The 11,891-nt window shown below is 37.0% G+C and overlaps 1 protein-coding gene across 2 annotated transcripts in view; it reads right to left on the minus strand.

Moving 5' to 3' along the window:
• Window positions 1-8,379: 8,379 nt before the first annotated feature.
• Window positions 8,380-11,891, minus strand: part of MRPL42 (mitochondrial ribosomal protein L42) — a 30,942-nt gene continuing 27,430 nt past the window's right edge. Inside the window, exon 6 of one of the 2 annotated variants that reach the window (XM_010839699.1) lies at window positions 8,380-8,561. In XM_010839699.1, coding sequence (XP_010838001.1) covers window positions 8,516-8,561 — 46 coding nt within the window. In that variant the 3' untranslated portion in view covers window positions 8,380-8,515. The remainder of the gene's footprint in view (window positions 8,562-11,891) is intronic. The other variant, XM_010839698.1, reaches the window with a different exon arrangement.

The raw sequence follows: 11,891 nt of genomic DNA on the forward strand, positions 1-11,891 counted from the left end.
GAAATACCAATAAACTCAGATATACAGATGATACAACCCTTATGGCAGAAAGTGAAGAGGAACTAAAAAGCCTCTTGATGAAAGTGAAAGAGGAGAGTGAAAAAGTTTGCTTAAAGCTCAACATTCAGAAAACGAAGATCATGGCATCTGGTCCCATCACTTCATGGGAAATGGATGGGGAAACAGTGGAAACAGTGTCAGACTTTATTTTTGGGGGCTCCAAAATCACTGCATATGATGACTGCAGCCATGAAATTAAAAGACGCTTACTCCTTGGAAGAAAAGTTATGACTAACCTAGATAGCGTATTGAAAAGCAGAGACATTACTTTGGGAACAAAGGTCTGTCTAGCCAAGGCTATGGTTTTTCCAGTAGTCATGTATGGATGTGAGAGTTGGACTGTGAAGAAAGCTGAGGGCCGAAGAATTGATGCTTTTGAACTGTGGTGTTGGAGAAGACTCTTGAGAGTCCCTTGGACTCTAAGGAGATCCAACCAGTCCATTCTAAGGAGATCAGCCCTGGGTGTTCTTTGGAAGGAATGATGCTGAAGCTGAAACTCCAGTACTTTGGCCACCTCACGTGAAGAGTTGAGTCATTGGAAAAGACTCTGATGCTGGGAGGGATTGGGGGCAGGAGGAAAAGGGGACAACAGAGGATGAGATGGCTGGATGGCATCACTGACTCGATGGACGTGAGTTTGAGTGAACCCTGGGAGTTGGTGATGGACGGGGAGGCCTGGCGTGCTGCAATTCATGAGGTCGCAAAGAGTCGGACACAACTGAGTGACTGAACTGATGAGTGTACTCATGGTAATTATATCTGGATGGCAATGATGGAAAAGGCCAAGGGAGCATTCAAATGATCACACTGTGCTACTGATGACAAATTTTGCTCTAATTCAAGACAAACTAAAGTGATAGTATAGTAGTAATTACATGTACTTTGGGTTATAGACAGCAAGGAGATCAAACCAGTCCATCCTAAAGGAAATCAGTCCTGAATATTCATTGGAAGGACTAATGCTGAAAGGTGAAACTCCCACCTGATGCGAAGAACTGACTCATTGGAAAAGAACTTGATGCTAGGAAAGATTGAAGGTGGGAGGAGAAAGGGACAACAGAGGATGAGATGACTGGATGGCATCACCGACTCAATGGACGTGAGTTTGAGTAAACTCCGGGAGTTGGTGTTGGACAGGGTTCCTGGCATGCTGCAGTCCATGGGGTCGCAGAGTCAGACACGACTGAGTGACTACTGAACTGAACTGGGTGAATTCTGACTAGACGGGAAAGAAAAGAAGGTCTGGGGAAGATATTTTATCAGTCAGGAATGAGATCTCATCTCTGAGTCCACAGTGGCTTGAACTCTGTAGGTGCTTAATAAAACTTGCTGAAATTGGGCTTCCTGCAGGAAGATACTAAATAAATGCGAGGTGATTTTAGTGATGTTACTAAATCTAAGGGGATGCCTTTTGGTAGAATTAGGAAACACATTACATACTCTGAGCACTTCTTGCCTGTACATTGAAGTCTTACTTTCAGAAGGTTAAACAGTACATTAGAAAATAGTAGGGGGCTAAAAGCTGAGCTGTAATTAGGAAAGTATTTCTTTAGCATTGGAATATTTGCAACTTATTTTGGTAAAAATATTAGCAAATAATTTTTAACTTCGGTGGAAAAAAAATCTAAGGAATCATTCCTTTTGCCTATAAACAGTGGAAATACTTGTCTATGCCTTCAGCAAAAGACATGATTTGCTAACGTCTTGTGTTTATACAGATATCCAAGTTGACTCATTTCTGAATACACATCTGAAACTGAAAAAATATTCCTTGATGGAATTCTCCCATCCAAAACGAAGGCACATGATGTCTTGTTTTCTTCTTTTCTTAAAAAAGCTTGAATCTAATTAAGGTTGCTTGTGAGAATATGTGGAAACTACTCTCTGTTGCACATCAATATCATTCCAGTACTAACGTTATTATGTGCTTTAGGGGCAGGCATGTAAGAACTAGGGCATAATGTGATAGAGCCTTTAATTGCTGAAAAACCACAGAAGTTATCCCTAGGGAAAAAAAAAAAGATACAAAGATTCTCAAAATTCTACACTATTTCCAGAGTTTCATAGATACTTCCAACCCAAATCCCATTTACAAAATCCTTTGGTTAAAATCTTCTGCAAAAATCCTCAACAAAATATTACCAAATCAAATCCAAAAAAGTCTAAAAAGAATTATGCACCATGACCAAAAGGGATTTGTCCCAGGTATGTAAGACTGCTTCAACACTCAGAAATCAATTAATGTAATCCATCGGTATCGAAGAAGTCAGAGGACTGAGGACCATCTGATTTTAACGCTTATTATAAAGCTACAATCAAGACAATATAGTATTGGTGAGTGAACAAAAAGGTCAGGGAGACAGAGTCCAAAAACAGACCCATACAGTAGTCAACTGACCTTTGTCAGAGGAGTAAAAGCAACAAAAGTGAGCATAGAATGTCTTTTTAACAAATAGTACTAGAACAACTAGACAGCCACATGCAAAAAAAAAAAAAATCTAAACATTAACTTGTCACCTTTCACAAGAATTAGTTCAAAATGGATTACAGATCTAAATGTAAAAAGCAAAACTGTAAAACATTTAGAAGATAACACAGGAGAAAATCTAGATGATCTTGGGTTTGGTGATGACTGTTTTAGATACAACACCAAAGACACATTTCATAAAAGAATTGATAAGCTAGCCTTCACGTCAATTAAAACTGTCTGCTTTTTGAAAAGACACTGTCAAGAGAATGAAAGGATAAGCCATACACTGGGAGAAAATATTTTCAAAAGACACATCTGATAAAGGACTATTATCCAAAATAAACAAAGAACTCTTAAAACTCAACAATAAGAAAACAAATAACCCAATTAAAAATGGGCCCAAAACATTTTAACATTGACTGTGGCTACAGAACTCTATGAATATACTAAAAACTATCTAATTATACACTTTAAATGGGTGAATTATATGGCATACGAATTGTAACTCAATAAAGCTATCAAAAAAAAAAAAAAAATGGGTCAAAGACCTTAACAGACACTTCACCAAACACATACAGATGGCAAAGAAGCAGATAAAAATATGCTCCACATTCTATGTCATCAGAGAAATACAAATAAAACAAGACACCACTATTTACAATAACCAGGGCATGGAAGCAACCTAAATGTTCATCAACAGAGGAATGGATAAAGATGTGGTACATACAGTGGAATTTTAGTCACAAAAAAGAATGAAATAATACCATCAGCGCAACATGGGTGGACCTAGAGATTATCATACTAAGTGAAGTCAGACAAAGGTAAGTATCATATGATATCACTTATACATGGAATCTAAGTTTTTAAAATGATACAAATGAACTTACTTACAAAACAGAAACAAACTCACAGAATTTTTTTTTTCCTCTTGATGTGGACCATTTTTAAAGTCTTTATTGAATTTGTTTTTTTTTTTTTTTCCCTGAATATTTATTTTTTTTTAATTCATTTTATTTTTGAACTTTACATAATTGTATTAGTTTTGCCAAATATCAAAATGAATCCACCACAGGTATACATGTGTTCCCCATCCTGAACCCTCCTCCCTCCTTCCTCCCCATACCATCACTCTGGGTCGTCCCAGTGCACTAGCCCCAAGCATCCAGTATCGTGCATTGAACCTGGACTGGCATCTCGTTTCATACATGACATTTTACATGTTTCAATGCCATTCTCCCAAATCTCCCCACCCTCTCCCTCTCCCACAGAGTCCATAAGACTGTTCTATACATCAGTGTCTCTTTTGTTGTCTCGTATACAGGGTTATCGTTACCATCTTTCTAAATTCCATATATATGAGCTAGTATACTGTATTGTTGTTTTTCCTTCTGGCTTACTTCACTGAATTTGTTACAATATTGCTTCTGTTTTATGTTTTGGTTTTCTGGCCATGCTGCCTGTGGAATCTTACCTCCCTGATCAAGGAATCTAACTCCCACCCTCAGCACTGGAAGGTGAATTCTTAACCCCTGGACCACCAGGGAATTCCCTCACAGATCTTGAAATCAGACTTATGGTTATCAAAGGAGAAATGTGGGGGGAAGTGATAAATCAGGAGAAGGGAATAACATATACATACTACTATACATAAAATAGATAACAAAGACCTACTGTGTAACACAGGGAACTCTATTCAATATTCTGTAATAACCAATATAAGAAAAGAATCTGAAAAAGAAAAAATATATAACTGATTCACTTTGCTCTACAGCTGAAACTGACACACTAGAAATCAACTATATTAGAATAAAATTTAAAAAAAAAAAATAGTCTTCTTAAAAAAAAACTATTGACCAGGATGAAGTAACAGCATTCTTTATAATAGGGAACAAATGGAAATAATGATTATGTCTAATCATATGCATGCATGCTAAGTCGCTTCAGTAGTGTCCAACTCTGTGTGACCCTATGGACTGTATCCACCCAGGCTCCTCTGTCCATGGGATTCTCCAGGCAAGAATACTGGAATGGGTTGCCATGCTCTCCTCCAGGGGATCTTCCCAACCCAGGGATCGAACCTGCATCTCTACGTCTCCTGCATTGGCAGGCAGGTTCTTTACCATTAGCACCACCTGGGAAGCCCATGTCTAATGGTATGGGGTTAATTAAAATTACATTCCAGTTTATAAAATAATATGCATCCATTAAATGAGAGTACTGATACAGCAAAAAAATGCATGATACTAAGTGAAAAAGCAAGTTATAAAACAATATGCATAATAAATACAATTATTTTTGGAAATATATTTATGTAGCAAAATAACCCAGGAAAGAAAGGTAGCAAAAATGTTAGTGTTCTCTTTAGATGGGACAATTATAGATAATTTTATTTTCTCTTTAATCTCTAATTAAAAAAAAATAACAATACATTATATTCATGGTTAAAAAGCAACATCATTAGAAAACTAAGTAGCTCAGTAGATACTAGTTGTCTACTTAACAACTTAACAACTATGCTCCTTAAGGGTCCATTTTTTGTTATTCGCCCGGCAAAAAGTACAATACCTCTTCACAGTAGTAGGGGTACAACAAATGACTAGATCAACAGAATGAATGATGGCTTTAATTAATTTCACTGCCGTCACTTACTCATCATTCTTACCTACAGAATACCCAAATAGTATCTGCTAAATTAAGTACGTTAAGTCACTGCCCTTTGGGTGAGGAATGCTCAAACCGAACCCTATATGAGAGTGCCCTCTGGTGGTTTCACCGACAATGCTTTTTTCAGTTTGAAGTATGGAGGCCTGGCGTGCTGCGATTCATGGGGTCGCAGTCGGACAAGACTGAGCAACTGAACTGAACTGAACAATCCATTCCTTCCTCCAGGGGATCCTCCCCACCCAGGGATTGAACCCAGGTCTTCTGCCTTGCAGGTGGACTCTACTATCTGAGCCACCAGGGAAGCCCCAACAACAATCCACCTCACCAATGGAAGGAAATATGAGAATAAGGACTTGGTAGTAGTATTTTCATGAAGCTAAATTTATTCTATTTAAAGAGTCATCAGACCTTACATATTTTTAAAATTTCTGAAAAGACAAACTAATCTTCCATGAAATGTTAGTGATGGCAGATAATAGGTTACACCTCTGAGGTGTAATGGAGTGGAGGTGAAGGTGGTGATGAACTATGTACTTATTCAGCAACTCATGAAAACCAGAATTCCAGGAACTACAGTGTTAATTACAATGTATGATACTTCCAGTACAGATAAAACTAATTCTCCAAAGCACTCACATGTATATGTGCACTTTGGACATCTCACAACCGGACAATCTGTATTTACTAGATCCTTGCATTTAGAAGAAACTTTAGTTTTTATTCTTACTACTTTCATAACATGGTATATCTCAATCTTTTGGATATAACAACCTGAAACAACCATTTTTGAAGATATGTCACCAAATATGTGGTTAATATTTCAATTATCAAATTCTATTGTCTCACTTTTCCCCCCAAATGAGTAACAGTTTTATTTCCTTTATACTTTTCTAATATTCCTACATTTTATTGAACACTTGAACCTTCACCTTTCTTTATGAAAAGAACTAGATTAAGGAATAGAATGTGAAATCATTTTTCACATCCAATTTTAAAATATCACAAGTATTGCACAAGTTTGAATAAAGTAACTTTCCATCTTCTTAAAAGACTTCCTAAGGAGAAATCAGAGGCAACAATGATGATCATATATAAGCTGGTAGTGATAATCAACAGAATAAACTATTAACATTCTTATAAGAGGAACCAGAGATCAAATAGCAGAGAAATCAGAGATCAAATTGCCAACATCCGTGGGATCATAGAAAAAGCAAGAGTTTCAGAAAAATATCTACTGCTGCTTTATTGACTATGCCAAAGCCTTTGTGTGGATCAAAACAAACTGTGGAAAATTCTTCGAGAGAGGGCAATACCAGACCACCTGACCTGCCTCCTGAGAAATCTGTATGCAGGTCAAGAAGCAACAGAGAACCGGACATGGAACAACAGACTGGTTCCAATCGAGAAAGGAGTACGTCAAGGCTGTGCATTGTCACCCTGCTTATTATTGCAGAGTGAGTAAGTGAAGTCGCTCAGTCTTGTCTGACTCTTTGCGACACCATGGACTGTAGCCCACCAGGCTCCTCCATCCATGGGATTCTCCAGGCAAGAATACTGGAGTGGGTTGCTATTTCCTTCTCCAGGGGATCTTCCCAACCCAGGGATCAAACCCAGGTCTCCTGCATTGCAGGCAGACGCTTTAACCTCTGACCCACCAGGGAAGCAGAGTATATATGCAGAGTACATCATGTGAAATGCCGTGCTGGATGAAGCACAAGCTGGAATCAAGATTACTGGGAGAAATATCAATAACTTCAGACACACAGATGACACCACCCTTTATAAAAGAAGCGGAGAAGAACTAAAGAGCCTCCTAATGAAAGTGAAAGAGGAGAGTGAAATAGTTGGCTTAAAACTCAACATTCAGAAAACTAAGATCATGGCATCCGGCCCCATCACTTCATAGCAAATAGATGGGGAAATAGTGGCAGACTTTATTTTCTTGGGCTCCAAAATCACTGCAGATGGTGACCAACAGCCATGAAATTAAAAGATGCTTACTCCTTGGAAGAAAAACTTTGAGCAACCTAGATGGCATATTAAAAAGCAGAGTCATTACTTTGCCAACAGCAGTCTGTCTAATCAAAGCTATGGTTTTTCCAGTAGTGACGTATGGATGTGAGAGTTGGACTATAAAGAAAGCTGAGCGCCAAAGAATTGATGCTTTTGAATTGTAGTGTTGGAGAAGACTCTTGAGAGTCCCTTGGACTGCAATGAGAGCCAACCAGTCAATCCTAAAGGAAATCAGTCCTGAATATTCATCGGAAGGACTGATGCTGAAGCTGAAACTCCAATACTTTAACCACGTGATGCAAAGAACTGACTCATTGGAAAAGATCCTGATGCTGGAAAAGATTGAATGCAGGAGGAGAAGCGGAGGACAGACGATGAGATGGTTGGATGGCATCACCGACTTGATGGACGTGAGTTTGAGCAAGATCCAGGAGTTGGTGACAGACAGGGAAGCCTGGCGTGCTGCAGTCTATGGGGTTGCAAAGAGTTGGACACAACTGAGTGACTGAACAGAACTGATTCTTATAATGCCAGTTTAGTTTAGTAATATTAATGTTCTAATCAGAGTTGCATGTGCTCTGAAGCAAACAGAATTTTTAAGACAGCCAGAAAAAATGTCAAAACGAATAATATATTCTTTCTAGGAAAGTAAAAATTCTTGGATGAAAGAAAACACCTCTTCATAGTGATGCATTGTTAAAAAGCTCTGGAGCCTGACAGTGTGGATCCTGGCTCTGCCACTTGCTAGGTAGGCAGAGTTCAAGTCACTTAGCCTTATCTGTAAAATGGGAAAGATGTTGTTTCTTCAGAGGATTATTTTGAGAATTTAATAATATTGTAAACAAAGGACCTAGCAAATAGTGAAAACTGATTAAAATGTAACTAATTATTCCCTAGAGCCACAAGAAAGGAAACATTATAACATCTTTTTCTGTGCAAACAGCATGAGTTTCTTTGCAAAGCAATTTAAAAATCTTCAGAAGAACCATGCACATTTTTATTAATCATATTTATACTACTAACAGTATTTGGTTGATAAAAGTACTTAATCGTACTAGGCACATAAAAATAAATACTAAACTTAAATAACTTAACAGGAAAATACTATAAAATAGGTTCTTTAAAATTCGAATTGTCAAATTCAGAATTATTTACTATATATAAAGAAATACACATTCTAATATATGAAAAGACATTTTATTATTATTTTACTATATAACATATTAGTGAATACACCCAGTTGTATCTTCTCAAAAGGCAAATGAGATCCAGGGTAACAATCCTCTTTGATTCCTGAAAACATCAATATCATCTGTCTTTTGGAGGATTCAGTTTCCTACGACGTCTATGATACCTTGAAAAGAAGAAAACATTTAAAATAAGATTATTTTAATAAAAGTTAACTGTTCCTAATAGAAATATCAAATTTCTATTAGCTTGGTGTTTACTGGCACTCAAAAAAAAAAAAAAATCAATGAAACATAATACATACACAATACATACCTCAAGTAGATAGTTCTTAATAATAAGCCACATTTCCCTGCTGTGAAAATTGTTTTCTTTTAATTAAGCATTTGGAAAGTCTTTTTTCACATCTTGAGGTAGTTTCAATGTGGTAACCTAGATGACTGTTCCTTAACGTAAATCTAATGATTGTCTCTGAAGTAAAGAAACACCACACTGTGAATATGAAGGATACACGCTACTGAAGTTTTATTTAAAAGGAGATGATCAGCTCTAAATGGAAACCTCTTGAGCTGTAAAATCATGTTTTAATAAACAATAAAATATAATTAGTTGTATGTATACAGAAAATGTGCAGTACCACAAAAAATGGAAGAATTATAAATTAAAACAGTGAGAAATCTTTTCCCTTGTTTTTGCAATCACAAATAATTTTTAAATTATAATGCACAATCCAAGCATAGGTATGGTGAACTAAGCAATATCAGACCCAACTGCTTAAAGCATGCATCAGTATAACATTTGAAAACCAGTGTGGCACTATCAAAAATTTTTTTTATTAATCATAACTTTTGATCTAATCATTCCTCTCTGGAAATCTATCCTAAAGCAATAAGTAGTTAAAATATTAACTATCTTAATATGAAAATATTAAATATATAATATTAAATATTAAAGGGGGAAGGGATGATACAGGATTCAAATTTATATATACAGTATGATTAAAACCATGTAAAAATAGGAGAACTATTAAAACTTATGTAAAGAAAGAAAGAAAGAAAATGCACTGTTACCAGTGACTAAAGTGTTTTCACCATGCAGAATTCTCTTTTCTTTTTTCAACTGCTCTTTTCAATTCTTTTTTCAATAAAGAATTCTTTCTTTATTGAGTCAAGAATATTTCTGCACAGAGTACATGTGCTTTCAGTGATGAGTTCTCTTCAAAAATTCCTTTAAGGCGAGACTGTAGCAAATTGATCTGAGCTAATTTTTAACTTTTTTGCTAGTGTAGAAATTCAATGTAAAAATATCTATACCAATGAGTGACAAGGCATGTATCTTATGTCCTTCAGTTGTTGTGATTAAGATGATCTCAAGTATTTTTTGCTTATCTTAAAGGTTTCATACAGGCAACTTTCCCATACACTGTTTTTTGATAAACTGCAAAATACAGAAATTAAGTTAAATAAATGAAGTACATCTATATATACTAACATGGAATACTAAGTTGTAGGATAACACATATAACATATTATCACTACCTAAACATGTCTACATATACTTATATTGGCATTGAGAAGATTATGGTTTTCTTAAGGGCTCCAGCTATGTGCCATATAATCAAGGTTTTACTAGCACAATTGTATTCCTGAAATATGTTCTGTAAAAGCTGTGAGCCACAGAATAGGGGTTTGGGAAATTACAAACTTCCTGAAATTATTTATTAAAATTTTGAACATGTATTTATTTTCCTGGGAAGTGGATTAATAGGTTTCATTGGATTCTCAATGAAGTCTGTGGTTCTAAAAATCTAAGCACTGTCCTACACAAGTGTGATTCAGAATACAATGCTCAAACATTTTCACTACTCAAGATGCTTAAGACCCGAAAACACTTTGAGATCTTGATAGCCCTGAATCTAACAAAGTCAAATTCTAAAATATGCTCAATAAATGTCAAATAGCATTTACAGATTTTTTATCAAGCATGAATGTCAACACTCGGAAGCAAACACCTGAATTTTAAGGTGCCCTTATAGAACTGGACATGGAACAACAAACTGGTTCCAAACAGGAAAAGGAGTACGTCAAGGCTGTATATCGTCACCCTGCTTATTTAACTTACATGCAGAGTACATCATGAGAAACGCTGGGCTGGAGGAAGCACAAGCTGGAATCAAGATTCTCGGGAGAAATATCAATAACCTCAGATATGCAGATGACAACCACCCTTATGGCACAAAGTGAAGAAGAACTAAAGAGCCTCTTGATGAAAGTGAAAGAGGAGAGTCAAAAAGTTGGCTTAAAGCTCAACATTCAGAAAACGAAGATCATGGCATCCGGTCTCATCACTTCATGGCAAATAGATGGGGAAACAGTGGAAACAGTGGCTGACTTTATTTTTCTGGGCTCCAAAATCACTGCAGATGGTGACTGCAGCCATGAAATTAAAAGACGCTTGCTCCTTGGAAGGAAAGTTATGACTAACCTTGATAGCATATTCAAAAGCAGAGACATTACTTTGGGAACAAAGGTCCATCTAGTCAAGGCTATGGTTTTTCCAGTAGTCATGTATGGATGTGAGAGTTGGACTATAAAGAAGGTTGAGTGCCGAAAAATTGATGCTTTTGAACTGTGGTGTTGGAGAAGACTCTTGAGAGTCCCTTGGACTGCAAGGAGATCCAACCAGTCCATCCTAAAGGAGATCAGTCCTGGGTGTTCATTGGAAGGACTGATATTGAAGCTGAAACTCCCAATACTTTGGCCACCTGATGCAAACAGCTAACCCATTTGAAAAGACCCTGATGCTGGGAAAGACTGAGGGCAGGAGGAGAAGGAGACAACAGAGGATGAGATGGTTGGATGGCGTCACCGACTCGATGGACACGGGTTTGGGTGGACTCCGGGAGTTGGTGATGGACAGGGAGGCCTGGCGTGCTACAGTTCATGGGGTCGCAAAGAGTCGGACAAGACTGAGCGACTGAACTGAACTATGACTTACCATCTAAACTGGGATCATTTAAAAAATAAAAACCTGTTCTATTAATAATTAACAAAATAGTTAAACTGAGACAGTCCCTGGCAAGCCAAAATGTATTGTTATCCTTCTTCTTTTTTTTTTTAATTTAATTTTATTTTTAAACTTTACATAATTGTATTAGTTTTGCCAAATATCAAAATGAATCCGCCACAGGTATACATGTGTTCCCCATCCTGAACCCTCCTCCATCCTCCCTCCCCATACCATCCCTCTGGGTCATCCCAGTGCACTAGCCCCAAGCATCCAGTATCGTGCATCGAACCTGGACTGGCCACTCATTTCTTACATGATATTTTACATGTTTCAATGCCATTCTCCCAAATCTTCCCACCCTCTCCCTCTCCCACAGAGTCCATAAGACTGTTCTATACATCAGTGTCTCTTTTGCTGTCTCGTACACAGGGTTATTGTTACCATCTTTCTAAATTCCATATATATGCGTTAGTATACTGTATTGGTG

The sequence above is a fragment of the Bison bison genome, unplaced genomic scaffold (assembly GCF_000754665.1).
Source record: "Bison bison bison isolate TAMUID 2011002044 unplaced genomic scaffold, Bison_UMD1.0 scf7180017864133, whole genome shotgun sequence".
NCBI classification, from domain to species: domain Eukaryota; kingdom Metazoa; phylum Chordata; class Mammalia; order Artiodactyla; family Bovidae; genus Bison; species Bison bison.